Source organism: Perissodus microlepis, chromosome 13, assembly GCF_051167445.1.
Source record: "Perissodus microlepis isolate ML-2025 ecotype Zambia chromosome 13, ASM5116744v1, whole genome shotgun sequence".
NCBI classification, from domain to species: Eukaryota; Metazoa; Chordata; class Actinopteri; order Cichliformes; family Cichlidae; genus Perissodus; species Perissodus microlepis.
In genome coordinates, this window is record NC_140473.1 from 26,041,122 (window position 1) to 26,068,131 (window position 27,010).

Sequence of the window (27,010 nt, forward strand, 5' to 3'; positions counted from 1 at the left end):
TAATTTATGGTTAAACACGGCAACTGTTTATTTAGTAAAACTTGTTTACATTAGTCCACCAGGAGGCAGCCTTGTCTTATTCCTGTAAGGCGGGCCACGTGAAGCTTATGTCAGATGTGAGGAGGCAATCTGGCAGAACAAACTGCACCTCTGATATGTCCAGCATGCTTGTCCACCCACTCACCAATCAGCTCGGGTTTCCTTTAAGTCCTTTGAGCAAGAAGGGCTTCTGCACTGTCACAAGCATTTCTGAACTCATGTTGTGTAAAAGACGTGTAACTTTAGCACAAATATGAAAAGAATGTGTGAGTAAGACATAGTTCAAAATATTAAAATCAAGCAAAAGAATGATAAAACATGGATTTGGTTTTGTTTTTTAATTTTAAAAGTAAGTATCGCGATACAGCTGTTTGTCTCGCTGGGGGAAAAGGGTTATGTAATCAAACTGTTGACGGTCTTCTCTCTGAGCTTGGAATTTGGTGTTTCTTTCCAAATTCAATAACGTCAGAAACCCTTATATATAGTGTTTGTGTGTCTTTTGAGAAAATGATTGTTTTTCAGGTTACACTAATGCGCTTTTTTCTCTCTCTCTTGTTCCACATCTGGAAACATTGCATCACTATTAAAACTCCGGATAAGAGACCCTGCCGGCACAGCTGCATTGGCCGAACCCAGAGTCGTACCTTCAAAGAGTTGAGTTAAGGAAGGAGGAAAAATACTGTCATCTGAAAATGAAAATGGCATGAACAGAACAGGATCATTTTAGGTCTATGTAGATGTAAAAGATGGGGGTAGAAATGACATTTGTGGGGAGAAAAGCTTTTAACCATGAAGCATTTTTAGTGGTTCCCTGGCAGTTCTTTATACCGTTTATGTTCAAGTGATCACTAAAATTGAAGTTCATTTAGGTAATGATGAACAAGTAATTACTTGGAGGTGTTCCAAGAGGGCTGCCAAGCTGAAAGACTTGCTTCTAGAAGAGGTTTAGATTTGCTCAGTCAGTTTGCTCAGTCAGTTTAAGAGGAGAGGTGGTTATCTACCAGTCAGAAGGTCAGTGGTTTGACCTTCTGGCTCCTTCAATCCATAAATTGTTCTTGAGGCAAGATACTGCACCCCAAAGTTTTCCTGACGTATCCCACAGACTTCCAGCGTGTACATGATTGTGTGAACAGATGATTGTGGCTTCTAGAAAAAACTGCTATTAAGTACAGTTGCTTTCATTTGTTACCTGGTTGAATAGCTAAGGGGCTGCTTCCAGGAGCTTTTGAATAGGAAGACAAGGGGGGGGGGGAACCAAGAACAAGGCAGGAGAACCCGACAGGAAAACAAAATGTTTGATCAGTGATTTTAGAAAGCATGGAAAACATTGCATATTATTGTGTGCATCATTTGCAGGCCTGTGCAGCCATATCAATGCTAAGACATGAAAAGGGTTACATATCATTTATCATTTTGTAAAGAATAGCTGTTTTCCAAAGTGGCAAACAAAGTATTTAGCCATTGAAGAATATGTCAAAATTCTACTGAAGTAGCATAATAGTACTGATTCTTCTAAAAAATAAAACATATAAAGCCTAAAACACCTAAAATACAAATGCATATTTGTTACCTGTAGCCATTCTCTTTACAGTATTTTGGCAGTTAGCTGCACCTACAATCCTTTTTCAGGTCTGGCCAGTGCCACCACATACCTTCCCCTCTAGACACACACCTACATCTTAATATTTACTGGTAACACTACCGAAGTTATTACAATGTTTTATGACTAAATGTCTTATGTTGTCTATAGAAAGTATAAATATTATTTATGGTCTCATTTAGCTCAACTAAATTTTCCACACAGTCACTGTGATCATGAAACTACTTCCTCATGTAGCTCTCCTTCAGCAGTCTTTGCTCAACCCACTGTGCACAAGGCTCTGGATGAGGCGAGTGTGGCAGGGCTGTCTGTCTGCCTACCAGCCCTCTGCAGACTTCAGGATTGGCTGCGTAGCGGTCCTCAACATCAACCATAGTGTGTTGACGGTCGATGGAAGATTTCATCGGCCGTGGACAGCAATTCGGTCTTGCAGAGGTAAGTTAAGCAAGCATTGTCTTAAATTTCGTTGAAGTTTTGCTTTTGTGTGATTGTGTGGAGAAAATAAAAAGCTTCACTTAAGCGGAAACCGTGACAGACGAGTTCGCTGTACAAGCAGAAAGAAGGAGAATTGTCATCTTTCCGAAAGCAGCTGGGAATGATTTGAGCAGAGATGGAAACAACTGTTTATTTCAAGATCAGAAGAGTAGTTTACACGCTTAAAAGACGACTTTAAGGCACTTGAGGGGATCTGGCTGGGACTTTGGGCACAGGCCAGGGTTTTTTTTCCCTTCTTCATCCCACCCACAAATAGTACTCAGTGTTGGTTTCTGTTAAAACTTCCGATTTTTCATAGATCATGAAGATGTAGCTCGTCTCTCTTACAGTTAAGCTACACATAAGGCATGCGTTTCGTGTTGCGTAATTGTAAAGAGAGCTACAGGCGTGCGGGGACGGGCTGCAGTGTTGGGTTTTATTTTCAAAGAGCCTTGTAAAAAGCAGGGGCCACTTGTGGCAACACACACACATACAAAAATGCACTTGACTACAGCTGCACAGAAGAGATATTAGGCTGAAAGCGTAGAACGCGAGTTTGTGTGCGTCCACAACCTGTTTGGCAAGCAGTATCTCTGCATGCACTTACACAGACAGATTCATAAACCCGAGCTCGTACTGTAAACGTTTAGTTTATAAGGCTACTTACTTTGAATGGAGGAATGGCGACAACACATTAATCAAATGGGGAACACAGTACTGCTTCCCTTCTCTGCAAGGCCTGGAGAGTCACCTTCACAGTTTAGCAGCCACTTTATCTGACATTTCTTAGCTCCAGTCTGACTTGCATGGCTTTATCAGTAGTTTAAATCAGTTGACTTTTTCTTTCTTTCCACTGTGTAGCTTTTCTTGATATTGTGTAATATCTCACCTGTTACTGTTGTTCAAAAAACTTCATGTTTTGGTGTCTGGGTAGATAACTTTTTTCAGATATGGGAAGTCGGCAAACATGCTGGTATAGTTCAGGACACTTGACACTAAAAGGAACACTTGTAAATTAACCAAGTATACATTTCGTTCTGAATGGTGTGAAATTGACTTGAATTCAGTTTTCCGTACTGAAGCACTACTGAAATGCTATTTGTGCATTTGTCAATATGTAGCCACTTCTTATTTCTTATATCCTCAGTGTATTAATTCACCAAACCTCCTGGTTTGTCCCAGACCTCTCTCACTTTATTTACTTAATTGCATAATGTATTCAGAGCATTAGTGCACCAGTAGCTCCAGGGATGATGATCCAGTGTGATCTGTGCATTTCATCAAAGCAATGTCTAGAAGGACAAAAGAATAGAGTAGGCTGTAAGTATCTGGGATCTTAATGACTCATTTTATTACCAAAAAAAAAAAAGGTTTTAAATGGGGATGATTTTGTCGTGTTGTTCCTGGAACTATGGCACCTATAGAGATTTGTTTCTTCCATTAGAAAGTTTTGTTAGTTTAAGATTATTAGAGATGCTTTTAAACTGAAACCATTACCATACAAGCACTCATTGAGCTTTGTTCCATCCAGTAAGAAGCAGGCTTTATTGCTCATAAGTAGAGCCTCTTAAAATCTGCAGTGAAGTCAAGTATCCTTAACTGGGGAAATGGACTTTATTCTTGTAATTACTTTTAACTGAGGACAGTTTAGAGCACTTTACATTTACCCATGCTGCAAGAGCGCCTGTATCAGCTACTGGGATAATGTTTGGATACATTGTGGGGGCTCAGGGTTAGGATTATGTGTCTTGACCTTTAGTATCTTGCTGAAAGTCACTTGACTGCGTGAGTGAGGATGACTAGAAGTGGTGCTTTTTGGGATCCTGAAACTTGGAAAAAATCCAATACTTTCACGTCAGTGCCATCACATCAGCTTTGACTTGACCTTTTCAAGCTTTGGCTATTAAGCGGCCTAATAAGGTAGCTGCGTGTAAATATAAATATGTGGTGTTCCTGTGTAACCTTATTCTGGACTGAACCTGTTACTTCTCTGGCTTACAACCAGCAAAAAGAGCAGCACTGTGTAGAAAGTTTTGTTCTACTTTATGTCCGGGTTTCATTAAAATCTTTTGAGGTTTTGGTCATTGCACAACAGAGGGCAGCCTCGTGAGTGTGCTCATATCGCCCCCGGTTGTATTTCATTCATGTGCCTCGTCACAGAACTAGTATTAGCTCAGAGTTCTTTTCATTCCACAGTGCACAGTGGGCCGAACCCAGCGTCAGTTAGGAAGCGAGGCGCTTCCACTTCTGTCATCTCCTAAAATAACTCAGAAAAGACATGTTCTAAGAAACATCATACCATTTCCTTCTATGAAGGCTATGATGTGAAAAGAATTGCACCACTGTTCAGATGTAGAACTCGCATTTTGTGGTTTGAGAATAGGCTGCATTTGTGTAGCATGTGCCGGTAGTAGTAAGAACAAAAAACTTGTTTTTTGTGCTCTGCTCGGTTTCCTGTGTAAAGCATGTGATTCTGGCACCACTGTGTCCGTCCAGTACTGAAATTCATGACCATGTGCTTCATGTGCCATTAATGTAACCAGCCAATGCTATAAACAGGCACAGTCACAAATGAAACAATGATTTATGTGGTCAGGAAATGCCAGAGTGGTTAAATTCCAACGCTTGATTAGTATTCCTCCAATTCAATGTCACTGTGTCTATTCATTCTGGTACTCTACATTTTTCCCAACTGCATATCAATCATGGGATAATTATTTTAACTTAACAGATGTACAAGTTAAAGTCTTTCTTCAAATAAGCATTAGCTGTTGTATATTTTCCGATGTTTTTTCACACTATTGAAGCATTTAAGTGACACAATTGTGTCATCTCTGTTTAACCTACACTATATGAGTCATATGCAGTCTGATGTGTGATCACAAAGCATCTAAAGTGACTGAGTGGCCTGCAGGCAAGCTCCACTAACACTCATGTGACTGTGACATACAGCAAAGGATGAGTCTCTTCTCTTCTCTTCTCTTCTCTTCTCTTCTCTTCTCTTCTCTTCTCTTCTCTTCTCTTCTCTTCTCTTCTCTTCAGCCTAATGAGTCTAATAACAGTGTTTGATGTTCGCATCTATATTAATACCATATTTGAGGTTGTGTGTTGAGATGCAAAAAAAATCAATACGCATTTGAACCCAATGACATTCCTTCCTGAACTCTATTGAGACAGTGACCCCTCTTCAGAAGCCTGCACCATGAAGCAGGATTGGGGGTTTGGAGGACTAACCCTGAGATTGGTCGTACTACCTCATGCTCTGGAGCAGGTTATGCGTGCATTCGCCAATTACTTCTCTGAAAAATAGTGTCAAAGATAGTCAGAGAATCTCAAGTTAAACACCTTCAAAATTCTTTGTCTTGGTCCAATAAGCATCTTTATTCTCCTGTCTCTTGTTTAAAGCAATTTCATAGTTGTAAAAGGCTTAAAAAAGCAATATTATCCTAAAACAAAGAACCTAACGCTACGTGTTTAGTTTATATACATTTTGTAGGTAAGCCTACGTAGCGGTTTGATTTCCATTTTTGTATTCGCTCTTCAACAGTTCCTCTTTATTTTTTCACGTGCAAGTCTGGTGGTGTTGAACTAAGTTCAAACTGTCTTACATGCCACAGGAATACCTTTTTATCAACTATGCAATTGTGTGGGATGGTGGGATCATAATGGTGATAAGTCTATCAGCTGACACATCTTTTTCTTACAGTTTTCCTTCCTTTCTTTAAATATTATTCACTTTTTATATATTACTCTTCCAGTCTTCTCAAAGCAATATAGACTGCAAGCCGCATTGTCACATTAATGCCACACTTTTTGTGCACTAGGCTGCTGTGTAGCACTTTTCCTATCACATAGATTTATATGTTGCTGCTTTACACCAACACCTGCCTTTATTTTGTCATATTACATTTTTACAACTGAAAAAAAAAATCCACTCTGGAACCTATAGACTTATCCATGTTTGTATTGGTGTATAAGTGTTGATACCTCAGCCAACCCACCAACCCTGGGTTGACTTACTGAGTTGTGTTACCATTCAGCCTGACAAAAGAAGTATAAATGAACCTAGATACATGTTTCCAAAGATAAGGAAAATATATCTTGGGTATGTTGAACTTGCTTTATAGTACATGCTTTAGGTGTGGTTGTGATGTCAATGGTAACAAAGAGGAAATACTGAGACACAACTCCGCTCAGACTGTGAATCTGATAGGGCTGAATATGCCCGAGACACAACAAGAGTGCCTGCTGTGGTTGTGAAGACTACAGAGATGGTGTGTAACCTTTTCAAACTCTTATTACAGTATATTACAGCAGCACTTATATATATAAATATATAGAAATGTGACACTTAAGTTAATTTAAAATTTGACATGCCACAACAAATACATCAGCATTTCAGGTAGAAGCCTGTGGAAACTTTGGCATATGGAGTCATCCACTTGCTGTTACGAGCTAGACAAAAAGATTGATAGCTCTCTCATATCTGTTAGTTTAAGATCAAGCTACAACCAGCAGCGACTTAGCTTAGTACGGAGTGGAAACAGGGAAACGGTTATCTTTGCTTTGTCATAACAGAACTCACCCACAAACACCTGACTAATGAAAACGTGTCTGGTATGAAACAGTGCAGACAGCCCCTCTTCTATAGGGAGGTATAAGAACAAAAATGTGACTCTGTTCCTTTAAAGATGCATTTTCCTAGATTATTTTTGAGATTTACTACAGTTGCAGCCCAAACTGCTGATGCTGCAGTGACTAAACACTGCAACATGATGTAATGGGAAAACATCTTAGACATAGTGTTGGTGCACTGAAAGATACTTAATACTTAATCTCTGGATTCAAAGCTTTAAGACTGTTTAATTTTAGCAGGATCTGTGCAGAATGAGTAAAAATACACTAATACACACTGCATGCTAAAGTATTGTAATGGAAATCACCATGCTATTGCTAGGGATGCATTTAAGCAGGGCTAGAAAACATGGAAGGATTTTGGTGTTGATCTCTTAAAGGTTAATGTTCTTGTGTTTCAGAATGTTTCGAGGAGATATGGAGGGATGTTTGTTCATTCTCAGTCATTTATCAGTCCCATCACCTGCAATGACTGTGTTTAAATCTGTTTGCTTTGTTTGGGTGAGTGATGATTTAACAGAATAGGCATTTCTTTGATGGATTAGCCAGTTGCAACAGTCTCCGTTAAAGGAAACAGTGGCCTTTTATATGGTTAACTGAGGTAACTACCCAGACGTGTTTTTCCCCTCACTGGAGACTCGATTCTGGTAAAGAAAAACAGCTGAGTACATGAGAATAAGCCAAGGTGTCTCCTTAAGACGCTGCTCTGTTGCTGTAGTTGGATGGAAAGCGGAGACATGAGGGAGAGTATTGAAGTGCAGCTGACGGTGGCTTGGCAGACCGCCTCTGACTGTGTGGTGAAGCAGGAAGTTTGACACTGAGAGCACAGGAAGCGTCTGCTGTGGAGCTATGCTAACCTTTATGTCCAGCCACATTATGGGCTGGAATCAATCAATTCACTTTCAGTTAAATAACAGCTGCACCTGATATTCTGTCATTAAAAAGCAGGAAATGGCTTTCTGTTAATATATATATATATATATATGCGCCATGAGAAAGCTTCTGCACATCATACAAATGAGGAAAAATAAATAGACATTAACAGAAAGCCATATATGTGTGTATATATATATATGTGTGTGTGTGTGTGTGTGTGTATATGTATATGACACAGTCATGTCCCATTCACCACACAGCAGCTGAAGACACCAAATTGTAGCAAAAAAGAAAATGTTTTGGTGTCATCACTAGGCTTCAGTTTGCAGGATGCAAAAAGACTGACAAAGATGTTAATGTTCCTAGCTGGTTCATCTCAGTACTCACTTGACTCTACTGCACTCAGGTGTTGCATACCAAAGAGCTGTTAATTTTATAAAATATATAAAAAATGTCTCTTGATAATAGTGTAACATGTATTTATCAATTAGTGAAATTGGCCATTAAGGCCACCTGTAGAAGCTTAGAGCTTAAACAGTCGCACAAAATAACACTGCCTTTCTATGTAAAGAAATATCGAAATCTGGTTGTGCAGGAAGGTCACTGCAACCAAATAAGTCATCACATCTTGTAAACTGAGTGAAGAGCAAGCGAGCGAGGGAGCGCTAATTCCTCTTCTCTGAGGTTTCACCTTTTTTATAGTCGCTGTTTGTTTCACACAGTGTGCAGATGATCTTTACTTGAAAAGAACGTCCTTTAAAACATGAATTGCAATGCTGATGAACTACTGCATTTAACTTTTAAAAGTATAATATATTATATATACCATTACTTCTAAAAACTCTAAAAGGACCTTGTTGTGCTAGATTATATAACAAAAAATAACTTTGCATATTTCTTCTTATTTAGTGGATTTTGCTGCCTCAGTGTACGATTGCATTCTAATGATATTGCTGGACTCCTACCTGGATGAATAACCTCCACAGATGTCAGATTTTTGCTGGATTTCTATTGGCCCAGACTTCTTTTTAAACTCCAGCTCCCCTCCCCCTCCACCAGGTGGGGGAACTGAAAAGAGGAAGTGGTGCACGCTGTATGTATGCTCTGTATGTGTTTAAGAGGGACTTCTCTGAATATGTGATATGCAACTTTAGAGGAAGTGGAATCAAGAAGTCCTACTTGGTAATGAATGTGTGTTGAAGACTTTTAGATGCTACTAATCTTCCGTTTTTTTCCGTTTTCAGCTGTATGTGGCTGCTGTTCGCATTTTGCCTTTTTATGAGGAATGAACTAAGGTGCTTTTTCTACTGTCTACTGAATATACTGCTGATTCTTCTATGGACACAGATTGAGTAAGTCCATTCACTTCTATGTTCTTTCCACTGTTTTGCATCACATTAAAAAAAAAAAAAGACTAAATCAGCCTGAAGTCTGTTGTTAACCTGGCGGCCCCTTTTTTGGAGTAGTTTAGTTGAAGTTATGAGCTAAAAAATTATTTGTTCCTATGTTGAGGAAGTTTGAGGGCAAAGCCCAGTCTTCGTTAAAGCCAGCTGAGCATCCGTTAGAATTCATTTCCTGGATGGTTTTAGTAATGTGAAAGTACATTGCATTGAGAAACTAGATAAAACAAATGCATTAGGTAATGAATGCTGACTTTTTACAACATAACACTCAAAGTTTAGGTTCTTCAAAAGCAATTAGATGGATAAATATAACACATTGACTTCCTGGAGTTGTTAAGCCCACATTAGCAGACTTGCTATATTGTACATGATGATGATCTCTCCGGGCCCCATTTAGCTCTAGCTTATTGTGGTCTTTCGCTGTCTTAAGCCTGGTCTTCACCATAACAGGTGACTTACTTAGTATGCTGCAAATTCAGCATACTAGCTCAATTTCTTCGCCCTGAAAAGCTCTTTATTAGGTTTGGATTTATGTTCAAGAATATCATGCTTAACAAGGATATTAGTTTTGATGCATTTAACTGAATCTGAGCACAAAGAATGTGCACATTTGTGTTTAAAACAGCAGTACAACAACACAGTAGTTCAGCTGGCAATAATTATTAAGGCAATAGCATAACAGAAACACCACCAATATGCAGTCACATGCTTTCAATGCTATTTTCCGGTGTATTTTTTGCATTAGCCTTATTTTGTTTCAGCTCATTGAGCCGTGACTCAGGAGCCTACATTTGTATTTGCAAACTACAAATGGGCCTTTCTGCTCTTTGAGGATGAATGATTATTGTGAGTTTATATTCACAGTAATCCTCAAAATTCTAGCAAAAGATAGATATGCATGCCTACATCTTAGATTATCATTATTATTATTATTGATTTTTTTTTCACCAAGTAGCTTGACTGTCAATTCAGTATGTTGTACAAGAATATTATATATAATAATATAATGTTTCTCCTACTTCCCTGTTATATTTTCTAACATATGTTGTTAGAAATTATCCAACTGTTTTTGAGTTTCATCTTCACTTGTGTGGTCATCTCCTATCTGAGTCTTTTGTGCATGATCTGTTTTTAAATGACATGCTGCTGCCCAAACAGTGTCTCTGGAGTCTATATAGCCTTGAGGTGACTGTTGTAATTTGGCACTATATAATTAAATTTAAACTGAAACATAATAACTACATGTCCAGTTACTTTGAAAGCCCTTGCAATCTGGCTGTTGTGTTAAAAGAGGTCTTTGAATAACCAACTCTGTGGGTAGTTATAGAATGTACCATCAATTTAAAAAACATAATAATATATATCTATTTTTTTAATTTAAAAGGACTGTATTGAATCATCCTTCAGCCTGCTTCAGAAAAAACACACATAATGAATCGTAAAACAAAATCTTTGAATGGTAGACAAAGTCAAGGTAAACACATTGTCTTTTTTTGTAGGAAGTGGTGTAGGTATGGAGGAAAACCAGAAAAAATGGTAAAAGTGGTTAGAAATCACATCACGTTGCCGAGTGGTTTCATATGCCTGTCCAGTCTATATTTGTCTTATGTGAATTTTGTGCAATAACCTTTTTTCCTTTTCTGCTTAAATGTTGTCTGTCCATATTTCAATGCACGTAAGGGGAAAAACACAAATCCACAATACTTACAATAACGTTTTTTGAAGAAAAACTTAGGTGTTTTTTTTGTTGTTGTTGTTGGAGGAAGACACATTCCCATCATGAAATATTTTCAGCTTTTAATTCTATTTTGGAGAAATGTTTGAGAGGTAAAATTACCCTGCTGAGTCGAAGACTAAAACAGCAGCAATGGAACCACATCTGTCAACATACAGCTGGTGTGTGTGTCAGCGGGTGTGTGTATGTGAACACACCACAGGATGTTAGCTTAGCCACTCAGCACTGTTTCTGCTTAGTGTCAGACACATTTATTACTACCCTGGGCTTCTTGTAAAGTGTATAATATTACAGTTTTCCTGCAGCTCATGTTTAAAATCACCTCACATTCGGATCCTTTTGGAATTGGCATCAAATTTTTTGTTTGATTTCCAATGCATGAAAATGTTAAAATAGTAATTTATAGTTATAGAGTTAAAATTTTTGAAATACACAAAATGTGTCTGAGTTGTCTTATCGTTTATGGTAACTTAACACTCACTACTGAGCCTGTTTGCAGCTTGGGTGGAGTTGAATGAAAAGTGATTGCAGGCTTCCTCTTAATGATAAGCCCGCTTCCACCCAACATGACCCCTTTGAAATTATTACACATGCCTATACTGACAAACAGCTTTTTAAAAAAATTGTTTATACACAGTCTTCCACATTTCTTTACTTCCATATGAATGTAGAATCAATCTTTGGAAAAGTTACTATTTTGGCCATTTATCTGCACATAATCAAAATGTTGAAGTCAGTTTGAGATATGGTTTTTGCCATAAAATCAGCTTTTATTTTTTTAATTTCTTTTTTGCCTGTCCCTGTGTGGGATTGTCAATATTTGTCAATGCCATTTCCATAGAGAAGCACTGTCCACCCTCCCACCCTGCAAGCATAATGCATGGCACAAACGCAAAAAACACAACAGCTCTTATCAACATTACAGATGGAGAGAAACGCACACTGGGGAGTTCATTTCCCACGTGCAGGAAAAGAATAACAAACAATGTATGTAATAACAGTGTGGGAGCCTTGTTCACATACAGTGATGAATGACTTTTGGCTCACGGTAACGGTGAATACAAGTGGATGGATACCAGAATACCAGCTGTACTATCAAGTCATTAAATGGTCCTTGTTCCTTTTTTACTTGTTTCTTTTTGTCTTTGTGCTAACCTGTTTGTTCTTGTATACGTGTAAAACCAAAGTGCAATTTGTGGAAAGAAAAAAATAACAAAAGGGGGGCGGATTTTTTTTTTCCTGCTCTAATTCACGAACCACAGCGTTCCTGTATGCTCTGAAGCCTGATAGTGTTTGTTACTGCTGTGCATCTAACATTTGTGAACTTTAAATAATCAAGTTTAGAGCTTGAAAATAAAATCACAGCATTTACAATATTGTGATGTATTTTTTTAATTAATCAATATGCACAATATTCTAAATGCCATATATTTCTTTTCAGACATTCACCATCGCATGCAATAATGTAAATGCTTTAAGATGCCAGAATTAAATTTCCCTTCCACTTAGCTAATTCCACTTAGCTATTTGGCTAGTTGTGCCATTTAACTTTAACAGTTAATATGAAATAATGTCAAAATACAGGAGTGCAAATTTCTAAGCTCCATAAGAAAACGCTCAGCTTTGATGATGGACTTTCTGGCTTTCATGTGGAGTATGTCGTGTCACCCCTCTTTTATCCAGAAAGGGACAGAGGTGATTCTGTTCAATTAACTGAGAACAGTAGTAGACTTCTGAAGTCTAAAAGTTAATGTGTTAATGTATGTGAATGTAATTCACTCTATAATGTTATTTTACAGTGCCAGGCTTTAACTGTGAATGATGCAGTGAATCACAGTCAGATTAGGGTTATTCTTGCCACACAGAAGTGTGGCTGCTCCTTTGTATCTGCACATCATAGCTCCATCGCTTACTAAGCCAACAACCTGTGCACGTTAACGTTTTTTCAGAGACACCCTTTAGAACAAGAGTTTTCAACTTTGGGCTATCACAAACAGCAGCCCCGAGGTATAACGGCTATTTAACAAGTTGAAAAGAAAAGCTGCAGATCTGATCTTTGTAGAGAATTATTGCTGATCAGGCACATTTTAGACTCAGCAGCCTCTTTGAGCAGAAATATTTTTTAGAATTTTTGTGACGTTCCTATGAAATTTGACACTGAATCCTTTTAATTCCTCTTTTCATTAGATAGCTTTCTTGTTGAAATGGCAACACTATAATGGCGGTATAATAAAAAGTCCAAATGGTATGGGAGTTAGATGGTCCTGTATATGCAGTGCCATCTCTTCTGTTTACGGACCACAAGCACTCAAAGTCAATTTCTAATTGTATTGTGGTTTGCGACATAGACTATTTGAAGACATAGAGCTAAAAATCAGAGGGTTTGTGGGGGTTGTATTCCTACGAGCCGTAATATATATTTTTGCAAAGGCTGTAGCATGTAGATTGGGGGGTCTGCCCATCCCTTTTCACAAAACAGACAGAGATACAATCCCTCTGCTTTCTCTCTTTATGAATAGACACTTCTCGCTAAATTCAAAGAGGTTAGATGTGTGAGCATGTATGTCAGTTTGTATGTGCATGCACGTGTGCACAAGTGTGTATGCACGTGAGTCACGTGTGTTGGTTCAGTGCAGAGATGCCAAGATGAAAGTATAATGGGGCCGATTAAATTTAATGTGTTAGTGGGAAAACACTTTGACTGGCATTCGGTTACCGATAACTCATTGCAGCAACCCCAGCCAGTGGTGCTTTGTGGACACATAGACGTGACTTAATAAGCTACCAAAATGTGATGTTTCCATTTTAGGGAGCCTTCAGTCGGTAAAATGCATCAAGTTAGTGGAGAAAATGTGGAGATCTTAACAAAATAACAAACTTTGTTCTTCTTCAGGGTAGAAGTCACAAAGTCTGTGCTTTGTAATATGAATTTGTGTATGCATGATTTTACTTAAGCAGTAAATCTAATGAGGATGTGGAGCACAGGGGGTTCAGTGGCGGGATGAAGAAGCCTTTTTATGACCATTTGTAAACTGAAGCATATGTTAGAGGTTGAGTCTGTGTTTTCATGGAGTCTCTTCAAAGTCCCTCAAATCTTCCTCGCTGCTTCTCCCTCCTTGCTCCTCTCTGTTTGTCAAAGGAACCATTGTGAATGCTTTGCTAATATTAGGCTATGAGGGAGAGAGAAGTTTTGTAGCGCATTTTACCATTTCATCACACAAGCCTGTTTCCTTTGGGGAAGTTGATGTCTTTCTGCAGTTAGTCAGAGCTGTTTCAGCATTATTTAAAAATGCAGCTAGCACACAGCTCATAATGCAAATTAATTCTTGTTTTGTTGTTGTCACCTTAAATAACTTACATGCTCACTTTCAACTATATAAAACCAGGAAGGTGGTTTTAACCACAGCTTCACTCCCTTGCCAACACACGAGAGTGGATGGATTGTGCATTGAACACAATAACCAGTTGTCAGCAGTGAATGCACCCAACAATTAACTGCACTCTTCAGATATTGCACCAACTGACATCACACGAACTGTGTACTAGGGAACTGGCAGGTGGAAAATCATTCAACTATGTCGGAAATTTGCATTCTTAAATGCATTCTGTCAGGTAATCAGGGTTCAATGCATGTGTGAAAAATGTCTTTGGTATCCTGACGCTCACTTACCAGTCTTCTATCTGCAGTTGTATCAGTGTAATTTCATCACTGGGAGAGGAAATGAGTTGATGCAGCAGTCTTGGTATTTGGCAACTTAGCCATATTTGGAGAAAATTTACTACAGATAAAAGCAAGATCACACATCCCTTGGTTGTTAGTCCTTTACTGATTACCAGGATATCATGAATTAATCTCTTACTAGTAATCTAATTTATCCTTGCGCTGTCTACTGTGATTTCAATGTTATTTTTTTTCTTTATATAGCACCAAATCACAACAGCAGTCACCTCAATTGTAAAGCAAAGACCCTACAATAATACACAGAAAAGGAATGCCTTAAAATAGCATTCTTTGTAATGTCTTGGAGGGCAATTAGGGGACTGTTGTATAAAAGTCTATAGACCATTAGGCTTAGGGGCTCACTCATGAGTTTCAACTCTTTTTGAATACTGCATAATGTTTATTGTATGATTGCAGGCTGTATGAGCATAAAATTGCACAGTTTACCAGAAATTTAATTTCAGTTTCTTGAGTTTCTCAGTCTCATCCAACCCTCATCACATCCAAACGCCAAGATGGATGAGGCTTCACAGCAGGACTTCACTAAGCGCTAGTAGAGATTACAGTTGTGTCTCTCTCATACAATGTCTGGTGGTAACTCAAAAAATGAATTGAATTTAATAATTCTGTGGGGTTGGCTTGGGCCAGCTTCATCTTATCAAGACAACTTGGACTATGTTTCAAAATTTATGGGAGCAGTTTGTTCAAGCATGCCTGTGCCCCAGTGCACAAATCAAGGTCCCTAAAGGCATGGGCTGGGTGCCTTTAGAGACCTTGATTGTGGAAGAACTTCGTTGGGTCGCACAGAGTGCTGACCTCAACCGCACCATACACCTTTGGGACACATTAGATTGCAAGTCAGGCCCTGTTCTACAACATCATTATCTGACCTCAAAATGCTTGGGAATTCTGGATGAATGAGTAACTTTATAACTGCAAAAGTTACTCTACCTATTTAAAGTGGATTGTCCTAAAAGGTTGTGTAGACGTGTAGGTGGCTTCGTACCTTTGTCTATGTATAATTTCTATGATTATCATCTACTTGTACCACAGTAGAAGGCGCAAGGATAAATTATATTGCAAGTATCAGGATATAATGCTTGTCTTCAAAGCCAAATACATTGCTACTGTAAGAGGAAAACTCGTTTAAAGCAAATATATAAGTCATTAACTAACACGTTAGTTTCTCCTGTTTATCAGTGTTGACAGAGCTACTCTGTGATCACAGAGGTTAGGTAAGCTCGGGCACAGTAGGCAAGAGGTCTTTCACAATCTTCAAAAACACCCCACACGAACTGATACATTATATTTCCAAATAAATGTTATACACTGAATTTTTCAACTCTGTAGTTTTTAAAACAGAAATATTTAGGAATTGGTGAACATCTTTGTGCACCAACACACAATTTTCTTCTAAATCCTCTCTTTACTCTTCACTGAATCTGTATTCTTATTACTGCTAAATATGACTAAAGAATGTATGAAAGGAATTGCAAATGAGAAGTTTCCAATTTCTGAGTGACTTAATTACTTGAGGTGGTGTGATATACAAGCCCTGACACTGATGCATGTTTACGGTACATGCTGTCCTCTTTAGACTCTGTTCTCACTCAGTGTTTTATCTTTTGTTTCTGCAGCATTTACAGGCTTTTCCTTGCTTTACATTGAGAAATAACTGCCTAATGTTTCAACTTCTTACTAATAATCATGTTGAATTTTATTGTTAGGCGCATTGTTTTTTTGCTATAAACATGTTCTTTTGTCCCTGTAACAGATATACAGTTGTTATAATGGAAGTAAATTTGTATGACATTTGCTGTATCCCTATCACAACCCTAGTACGAGATGGGGATAATTTTTGAAGACCCATGTATGCCTTAAAATAAGATTTGTGTTGCTAGCTTTAGGAAGCAGACAAAATCTAAACTTCACTTTTCACTGTTTTGAGACACTGAGAGCAACAAAGGACGCAGGAACCAGTGAGACTGGGCGATAGGGAAAGGGCATTGAGTGAAACTGTCCGAGACTGAGAAAAGAAGGCTGATAGTTCATGCAAGGGTGAACATGAAGGCACAAAAAAGGAGGAACATGGGGGTTATAAACACATGCAGGGTGTGTGTGTGGAGTTGGGGTGTGGTTTGGCGATTCACAGTTGAGAGAAAGAAAATGAGGTAGGAGAATATCAAAATGATGCGTGGCTGCGATGTAGAGGCATCGGATGGCAACCGGATGGCTGCGGTTCTCGAGGCGCATCGTGACTTCCTGTTTGTCAGCAGCATACAGGAAGTAAGAGGCCCCTTGAGGATGGTCTTTTTTTATGCTTGCAAATAAAAATGAAGTGAGACCGCGAGGTTTTTGTGAGATGAAACAGTTGATATGGATAAATACAAGTGAAAGTTAGTCAATAAGGTTAAATGCCTTTTGCCTACTGTACGTGGCCTCGCCTAACCTCTGTGATTAGAGTAGTTATGTTGACACTGGTAAACAGGCAAACCAATGAGTTTGTTTGTTATTTGCATTCAGACTAGTTTGGCATTATGATAGCAATGGATTAGGCTTAGAAAATAAATATTATATTATTTATATATTCATCTTTGGAGTCAATCAGTAATCACAACCCTGCCTTGATTGCTTCATGGCTTTTATTACATCAACCTTTTTTATCAAACGGGTAATTTAAACTATCCACTCAGATATCGACTCAGAAGTCTTATTCATTTTCAGTTTATTTGGGGAAGTGCCAAATGTGAGTGACACACTGGGTTTCTGACACCTTTCTGACATCATTTGCTCTGGTAGTAAACAAGTCTTACTCTTTACTGGAATCTTAGAGTCTTTTTCTCATAGGGTGAAATGTGACTGATGACATGGCCACTTGCATTGGTGTAGTGTTCTGGATACATTGCATTACAGACAGGGATTGCATTGATTTGCCTCATCGATGAGAGTTTACATTCAAGAGATCCAATTGAAAAGAACTTTTAAACTTTTTTTTTTTTTTTTTGCCTGTCCCGTTTGGCTCTTTTGCCATCAGAATTATTGTCTAAAGGCAAAGAAAGATGCCCAACGGATTTACTTTACCAAATTGACCATCCCAGCCTTGCCGTAATGGTCCATTTGATTCACCTTTTATTGTTTATTTTATTTTCACTTGCTGAATACGGGACAGACTTGACTGGGGGAAAGAAGGGGAGAAAGAAAGAGGGAAAGAGAAACAGCTGAGAAGAGGGACAAGGGCAAAAAACAAAAACCAACAGAATGGGCAGAAAAAAAAAAAATGCATCTATCGATCACCTGGATCACCTGTTGAGAAAGAAAAAAGAAAACAAGCAGAAGAGAACAAGAATAATAGAAAAAACAACATCACAATGATATATGGGAATATGACAGTAAATACTAAATATTAAACATTATTGTGCAGCACATAAGATCAACAGAACACAGTGTGCTTTGAGGTAGGAGCCAAAAAGGGTGTAGTTTGTGGGTGTGATCACCCGTGTGTACACCTGTGAGCATGGACGCGCTTGTTTTTTTAAAAGGTCCTTTTAAAAGAACTTTTAAACTTAAGCACACAATGATGGAGCCAATCAAGATCCAGCTCATTATTTTTGTTTTTCTTTGCCATCCTCATGACACAGTTACTGTTATACAAACAGACAACTGTACTGAACATTTCTATCTGACTTAACTCTTGAAATGCAGGTAAACCAGTATACTGACATGGCTACACATCAGCGGTCACATAAAATAATCTTAGATTCTGTTAGATACATTGGTATCTTGTGATAGGTTAAGAAAAACTGAATCTCTCCCTCATGAAAAACAATGCATAGTGGATGCTTGAAGCAAATGAGTGTAGCAAGTTCATAGTTCTGCCTGATGTTAGAACAGAAAGCTGCCGCTGCACAGCTTCATGGACATGAGAATCAGTGGTCTGCAGCTGTTTCTACATCAGCCATGTTCAGTTTGTCCTTAAGCTGCATGCATTCACTATTCACGTACTGTTTTTCTTTCCCCTATTTTCTTCTCAGTGGAAAAGAGCAATGGTAATGAGAATAATAGCAGCTAATACATTATCACAGTCACAGGATGGTGTGTTAATCATCAGTATTTTATTATAAGCATTATAAACACTTGGACTTCCCATTGGCATTTACACAGAATGAGCCCTTGTAACATTGTCTTCTGGCTTTGTAAAAATAAACTCTTTATATAGATTTACAACACTTTTTGAAGCTGTGGTTACAGGAACTGAACACTCAAGTTCCTTAGTGATGAAACATTTACTGTCAGTTTGCCGTTGTATGTAAGATCGATATCAACTGATTTGTTGTTATGACCTGTTACTCCTCATATTTCTGGAAAAAAATATTTCCTTCTCGAGCGATCTTGTCTCCGTCCTTTACTTTCAGTTCCTCCAAGAGTTCAACATAGCATAAATACATGACATTATAGTGCAAAGGGTGATACATTTTCCAGTCAGAACCACTTTTATTAGTAATGTTTAGTTAAAAAAAGACTCGACTAAAGAGGAAGTCATATCATAGAGAGCCTTTGCTGCTGTCTTTGCAGTTGCTGGACTCCCCCACTGATTTATACAGCAGGCTAAAACCCAAGTGGAGCTCAGATGTAGTGAACGAGCACCACCACGATAAATGATTGTGATGTTGTGCGATCCCTGCCAGTCAAACAAAGTAACCTACAGTTTTTGTTTTTTTGTTTTTTTTGTATTCTGCATATTTTCAGACTTCTCACCAAATTTAAGGAAATGAAAGTAACTTTCTTTAGCCACTGTTTTTTGTCTGCAAAATATATAGACGCATGCACTTCAGTGCAGTCAACTCATAGTATCTACTGTACTTGTCATTAAATAAACTACAGCTTAAAATACTTTAAAAAGGATTTCCTTGTGGTATTTTTCTCTTCCGTTAAACAGTTATTAGCATTCATATGTAGTCCTATCAATCCCTGCTAGTCTGTGAATGACAGAGATTTTGCTAGAGAAATGATCATCAGAGTGTGCTTTTGCTGTCTGGCACGAACATAATGAGAACTGTTACTTCCACACCAACATTAAACCTTTTGGTTTGTAGAAACTAGTTGAGGAAGTCAGAGAGTAACTCACAAGACAATACTATCACATCAAAGCTATTTATAATGTTGCGTTCCTGTGATATTTGAAACATGAAACAGTTATCTGTAATCTACACACACAAGCCACACTATTAGGTACACCTCGCTACCTATTATATAGTTGTGGCAAATTTGTCAGATGCACATCCAAGATGCAAATCTCCTGTTCCACAACATCCCAAAGGTGCACTGTTGGATTGCGATCTGATGACTGTGAAAGACATTTGAATACAGTGAACTCACTGCCATATTCAAGAAGCCAGTCTGAGATGATTTGAAATGTGTCATCCTGCTGGACGCAGACATCAGTGGCTGGATGGACAATAGCAGGTCGGCTGTGAAGTTTAAACAATGCTCAGTTGGTACTAAGGCTCTAAATGTGTACCACCAACCTGAACCACTGGCCAGATTGGAGCCATGCTTTCATGTTGGTTAAATTCTGACTCTACCATTTGAATGTCTTGGCAGAAATTAAGACTCATCAGACTAGGTAACTTTTTTCCGATATTCATTCATGCAATTTCGATGAATTCGTATGAATCCTCAGTTTCCTCTTTTTAGCTGACCTGACTGGCAACAGGCGTGGCCTTCTAGCCCATGTGCTTCAAGGCTTGCTGTTAATTTAAAGATCCTCTTCTGCTTACCTTGGTTTGTAAAGAGTTCTTATTTGAGTTACTGTTGCCCTTGCATCAGCTCAAAGCAGTCTGGCCCTGGCATCAAGAAGGCATTTTCTCCCAGAGGACTGCTGCTCACTGGAAACTTTCTCTTTAGGACCATTCTCTATAAACTCTAGAGACGGTTGTATGGGAAAGTCATAGTAGTTCATAGGTTTCTGAAATACTCAGACCAACCGGTCTGGGACCAGCTGCCATGCCAAATTCAAAGTCACTTAAATCACCGTTCTCCCTCAATCAGATGCTTCGTTTGAACTTCAGCTGGTCATCTGTTTCATGTCTACATGCCTTAATGCTTCGAGTTACTGCCATGTGATTGGGTGATTAGATTTTTATGTTAATGGGCAGTTGAACACGTGTACCTAACAAACTGGCGAGTAAGTGTATCACAAAAACTGTGTAAGTGAAGGAGAAAAAAAATGTCCCTAAAAAGGCAAAAAGCAATGGTAATCACTACATTGTGATGTCAGCAGCATACAGCGTTTTTGTCACTATTTTTGTGATTCAGTTTTGTTTGCCGTCTGCCATTTCTTTACTGTCTCTACCATCCTGTGGTGGAGTCATGAATAATATAGTCATCAGAAAAGCCTTTTATTGATAAACAAATTGTAAGAGGAAACACAAATGTACTGCAGTGCAAGCATCCTGCCTCATCCCTAATGGGACACTGGGATGCTTTAAGAATGCAGTCTGCTGCTTAAGAGGTCAAAACATAATTCAACATCAGCTTGTTTTCCCTGTTTTTCAAGAATGTCTGTGATCTGTCTTCCAGGGTGCGGCATCCAGTGCAGATAGAGTAAAACAGAGGAAAGCAGAAGATGCCAGGACCACCTCCACCACCGCCACCTCCAGCAGCTCCCCCTCCTCCTACTTTTGCTCTTGTGAGTTTTTGTTTTCATTTATCTCTAAATCAAGCCAGATCTGTTGCTCTGTTCTACTGAGCTAGAGACATCTTGTGGCCATATAATGTCATAACAAATCTTTTTTTTTTTTGTTATTTTTCATTCATAGTTTCATCTACATGGCCTGTCACTTTAAAGTTTAAGTAATTTAAGAAATGACAGTTTTCTCTTTCTTTCACTGACTGTTTATCCTTCCTTCTCTCTATAAAATGCTATAAAGTAATGTAGTGTTGAAAAGCTTGCTCTAGAAATCTAAAAGCTTACAATTTACTAGGTACCCTGCCAAAAATGAAAGAAATGTCAATATTTTAATCACATCCTCAATGTAACATATTGACCTTACCTCTTTGAGCATTTAATAGCAACAGCATCTTCACCGTTTCACACTGAAGAATATAATGTGTTGGAGCTATTTTTTTTATTATTTCAAAAGGAAAATGCTATTTAATTTCCAGAAATTAGTCTTTTGTGACAGACAAAAAGACCACCCACTTTGAGGCATTTGACTGGTTGAAGGCATGGCAGATAGCAATCAGCAGTGATGCGACCAGCAGAAAATGGGCAGTGTAATTTCTGCCAAGAATTTGAAGGGAAAAGAAAGCTTAAATATGTATTGAACACTGGGTAATAATGAACAGTATCATCCTTTGCTGAGTTGCGTTGTCCAGTAATATCTGAAAAAGAAGTGCAGGCATGTTCAAAACAACAATATTAATGTTAGATGTATTGTAAATGCCTTAATCAAAAATATATTAAAATAACTTGTAACCTTGATTTTAACCACTAACATTTTGCTTTAATGTTAATTTAATGACATCTTTTTCCAATTAAGCACAATTACAATTACATGTATTTTTCAATTTGCTAATGGCTTCCCAAGGCTGACAGTGTTTGTGTGTCTTTTTCAGGCCAACACAGAAAAACCAAATCTAAGTCGTTCAGAGCAGCATGGAAGGAGTGCTCTTTTGTCTGATATTGGTAAAGGAGCCAGACTAAAGAAAACTGTTACAAATGACCGCAGTGCACCCGTATTTGACAGTAAGTCGATGTCATTTCAGTGACTGTTTCAGTTATGATTGCAAAGGAGAAATAATGGGAGTTAGTCATATTAACTTAGTCACAAGTAATGAGGAAATAATATGATTCAGTAATGAATGTCCTCCACATGTCGCAAGAATGATTAACTCAATATTTGTTTGTTTTTTTCTATCAGAACCCAAAGGAGGAGGAGGAGGTGGGGGAGGAGGAGGCGGGGGAGGAGGAGGAGGTGGTGGTGGTGGGGCTCCTGCTGGTTTAGGAGGCCTGTTTGCGGGTGGGATGCCAAAACTGAGATCTGCAGCGAACAGAGACTCCAATGGTAAAAAAAAAAAAATGATACAAAACAATGACAAACAACAAAGAAAATTTTGTGCAATCTCGTAGTTTATTTTTCCGTTTTGTTCTCTGTCAGACTCGGGACCCAGCCGAGGACCCATTCTCCCACCTGGAGGCCGATCCGGTGGCCCAAGCCCTTTTGGTGGTGGTGGCCCAAGCCCTTTTGGTGGTGGTGGCCCAAGCCCTTTTGGTGGTGGTGGAAACCCTAGCGGCGGACCACCTAGACTTCCAGGAACCCCTGCTGGTGGCCGTAGCAGTGCCCCTGATCTTCCCAAGGGCCGCCCAGGTTTTCCATCCAGGCAAGACTCTCCAGGAGGTGCTCCTCCTCCCGTACCCAACACACCTCGACCTGCTCAGTCCTTCCCATCTCGTGGGGGCCCACCTCCACCATCACTCCCCACAGGACCAAGGCCGGGCCATGGATCTCCATCTGGACCACCAAGCATTCCATCAGGGAGGCACGGCCCTCTTCCTCCGCCACCAGGAGGTTCCACACCAGGCCCTCGACCAAGCTTCTCCTCGCCTCCTCCTCCACCTTCAAATAGCAGCAGACCTCCCTTACCACCTGCTCCAGGAGGGAGGCCCCCACTTCCTGATGATCGACCGCCACCACCACCTGCCCCTGGAGGACACCGGCCATCCATACCACGTGACATGCCACCTCCTCCTCCTTCAGTCAACTCCAAACCTTCTCCGTCTGTTGCTTCTTCCTCACCTTCTCGTCCCACACCTGGTGGGGGCGCACCTCCTCTTCCGCCAGGACGACCAGGGCCTCCTTCCTTACCTCCCACCCCAGGAGGAGGTGATGACCCCTCACCTCGTCTACCCCAAAGAAACAGCTCGCTCAACAGGTACTGACAAAGTTTTATCTGATATGCCACCTGAAATTTGTTAAATCTTAATGGATGACTGCAAGAAATAAGTAATGCAGCGGTGCATTTCTTATCAGACACTGGGAGAGAATGTGAGCATGGTATCTACTTTGGTCGACATGTCAGAGTTTGCATAGATTCAAATCTAATAGCTGTTCTATGATGCTGCAGTTCACACATCATGCAAAGGAACCAGTAGCTTCCTTAAAAAGGCCACTCGCAGTTTGAAAACTTAAGTTGAATGTTGATAAAATCTTTTTTTTTTCTCGAATTTAATTTGGCTTTAAACTAAGAGGATTCCTAGTCTAGTCACAGTCTAAAACATACATACCACTAAGCACTTACTCTAGCTTTGGAAGGTTCCTGTTGCTACTGAGGTAGGAAACCTACTGTTAAATTAGGTGTTTGCGTTGCTATTAAGCAGTAGGTAATCGTCCCAAACCACAAAATAAATGACAAACAGATAAAGCAAAATTAAGTACACAATAAAACAGCAAACTTGCAAGCTGCAAGGAAAAATAAAAATAAAGCTAAACTCCCTGTCCACACCAAAAAACACAAAATAATGTGTGTATTTATAAAAAAGTTAAGTCTGCCCCACCCCTCAGGTTTCATCTCTTAGCTAAACTCCACCTGGTGTCTGCTTACAACATCGGCTGATTTAACAGATGGCCTTCAAACATTGCTAACTGTGGAGAACACAAGGAGAGGTGCACACAGCAACATCCAAGTTTGTTTAACTTGGCAAAAGTGACTGGGGTGCAGATCTGAAAGCAGAGCGATTGGTGCTTGATGCTCCATGAAGTTAAATTTGTATGTCGTATTTCAGATATGCAGTTTAATCCTCAAGGTTTTAAAGTAGTGTGCACAATGATTTATATTTCCTAAGGGATGTGTGCTTAAAAAAATAGGGATACTGTAAAAAGGATTAACATAGATTAATATTACATTTATCTTCGCCAGCCATAGTCCAGCACCACCACCTACCCGGTCAGGACCTCTCCCTCCTCCACCAAATGAGAGACCACCATCTCTCGGAAGGAACCAGTCATCAGTACGCTCGGGTAAAAAAGAGCTCACCTGTTAATTGAACTATGAATTACTGCAGCATTCAAATTTTATATTAGACATATTTATGATATAGCATGCCCATTAACATCAAAAGTTACTGGATTTTATGCCACTTCGGAACATTTAACATCCTATTTTTTTTTTCCTCCCCCTCCAAAGGCCCTCTACCTCCTCCACCTCCTGCAGGTCGGCCTATGGGACGGCCAGGCCCAGAGCCCCCTCGTGGTGGACCTGGAGGCAGGCCTCCCCTTCCTCCTGACAGGCCGGGAACAGGAGGTGGGTTTCCTCCACCACCACCCATGGGGAATGGTTTCCAAAACCACAACCAAATACAAGGTGAGAAAAACCTTTAATATGTCATTAAGGTTTATTTGAGTAGTCTATAAAATAATTTTGCTACTTTATGGCAAGAAGATGGAAAAATAAAGAGGAAAATAGCACTGAAGTATGTCAAGTCTGTTTAAGGAACAACAATAAAATCCTAAAACCAGCACGTAAGCCCATGTGTACCAGTGGTTACTTTCCAAACAGAAGAGGCTAACTCTGACTTCTAAAGGACTTTTTCAGACGATATCCTTCAGCGCTGTTTTTAAGACGTAAAGTCTGTTATGTTCAGTTATGGCAAAAGAACTCACTCACCTCCGCTGGAGTTGTTTTTACTCCTTTAACCAAAGTAGTAAGATTGTAAAACAAGAGTTTACAGGGATCCATTTTTTAAAATTACATTTTTTGTCATGTTTCATCCAATTCTAAACAAATACAATATCCTTTATACATATACTGTCATAAAGCTAAGTCATTCTGCTGGAGAAATTAACACTGACACCTTCATTCTTTCCATTAATAGATGAGTGGGAGGGTCGGTTCAATTTTCACCCAGTGTCAGACCTTCCTCCACCTGAGCCCTATGTGCACTCCCAGAAGACCTACCCCAGTAAGCTTGGCAAAAATGAAAGCAAAGGTGAGTTCTGCATGTTATCTGCACTCAGCATCGTTAGATGATCTTCATGCAGTTTTCAGTTTGCTTAGTAACCTGTTAAAGACACTGACAGACCAATGCATAACATTACATATTTTAACATTACTTTGGACATGAGCCACTTGATCCACAGTCCTTTACAGCACAAAAAACATCAGAAAAAAGGAAAGAATACAAAACAGAAAACAGTGATGCTGATTATAACATTACAAATTAACGATATATTATTGATTTAATATATTCAATGTGAGATTACAATCAAAGCAAAGTAGTTTATCAGCATTCCTTTATGGTTTGTAAATTACTTCTGATGAACTGACATCTGACATTGTAGCTCCTCATTTCAGCCCAGGCCACGTTCTGGTACCAGTCCTAATTGTGTTGTCTGTGGCCTATTACTACTAGCCTCAACATTAATTTATCTCTCTTATAATCGTCTGCAGTACTTTTCCGACATTTGACAATAACTCCCATTTGACTCCCAACATCAAAGTTTGCTGTCCCTCCCAGTTCATTACTTTGCTTTTGTAATCTTCTTTTCAACAATCAATCAATGTCCCAACTGTAAAATGTCACAACATTCAGTTTAGTTCTGTTAAGTCTTTCTGGCTATAATCAGACTACCCTACAATCTTTAAGCATTTGTGCACCATTAAATTAAAAATATTGAACTCACTAAAGGTTTTGGCTGAAATTTACATTATATTAGTCCAAACTTCCAAACAAGTGGGAAAACTGTTGATCTGGCTTGTCAGACACTGCCATCTGGTGGAGGAAAACATGCTCCGTTACTAAAGAAAGCACTAACTTTGTGTGTCTTTGATTCTTTGCAGGTTCTGGTAAAAAGGAAAGAGGAGCACCTCCTCTTCCTCCTATACCCAGGTGAAGATAAGATGGAAACTATCGCAACACTTGGAACTACCCCCTTTGTCTACCTGCCCTATTTGTCTTTTTTGTTGCGCTCATTGTGCTTTGACCTGCAGCATGTAGTTCAAGTAAGAACTGCAACATGTAAGATGGACCTGAAATACAGTTGTCGAAAAAAAGGACAAACTCACAATGTGTCATCATTTGCCTCTGTAACAGCAGAATGACACATTAAATGACCAAAGCATGTTTATATTTTGGTACACTTTGTCTAGGTTTACAACCATGCTGTTTTATTTGGGTGTCCTGAGTCATAGCTGCCTCATGAGCAACAGTGGTTTCATGACCCTTTATGCACATCGACTTTATTCCAATAACTTATTTAGTCTTTGCTTACAATGTTTGGATTGCATAAACTGCTTGCTAGTTATTCCATTCTTATCAACCAACCAGTTACACTTTTGAAAAGGAATAGAAAAGCATACTTGACAAATGTGGCATGTAGCACATGTGACTTTCTGGGACTATTTACGGATTAAAACGGATTAAAAATCGTATGACTATATTTTAGTTCCAGGATTGTTGTGTAGTGCAAGGCTTCTTATGCAATCAGTCATCTTATACAAGTGTTGAAAAGCTGCAAGCTGTCATTTTA

The 27,010-nt window shown here is 39.1% G+C and overlaps 1 protein-coding gene across 4 annotated transcripts; it reads left to right on the forward strand.

Moving 5' to 3' along the window:
- The first annotated feature begins 1,868 nt into the window (after positions 1 to 1,868).
- Positions 1,869 to 26,467, forward strand: wipf1b (WAS/WASL interacting protein family, member 1b). 4 transcript variants are annotated; one of them, XM_084947725.1, is made up of 10 exons: positions 1,870 to 2,074; positions 8,869 to 8,976; positions 21,063 to 21,171; positions 22,101 to 22,230; positions 22,406 to 22,549; positions 22,643 to 23,417; positions 24,402 to 24,502; positions 24,669 to 24,845; positions 25,357 to 25,470; positions 26,322 to 26,467. In XM_084947725.1, exons 3-10 carry the CDS (start codon positions 21,109 to 21,111, stop codon positions 26,372 to 26,374), a joined length of 1,557 nt encoding a protein of 518 aa, XP_084803851.1. In that variant the 5' UTR covers positions 1,870 to 2,074; positions 8,869 to 8,976; positions 21,063 to 21,108; the 3' UTR covers positions 26,375 to 26,467. The 4 variants fall into 4 exon arrangements, with proteins under 4 accessions (XP_084803854.1, XP_084803851.1, XP_084803855.1 ...); XM_084947728.1 differs by lacking the exon at positions 8,869 to 8,976 and having other exon boundaries at positions 1,869 to 2,074; XM_084947729.1 differs by lacking the exons at positions 1,870 to 2,074; positions 8,869 to 8,976 and adding an exon at positions 2,081 to 8,806.
- The last annotated feature ends 543 nt before the right edge of the window (positions 26,468 to 27,010 follow it).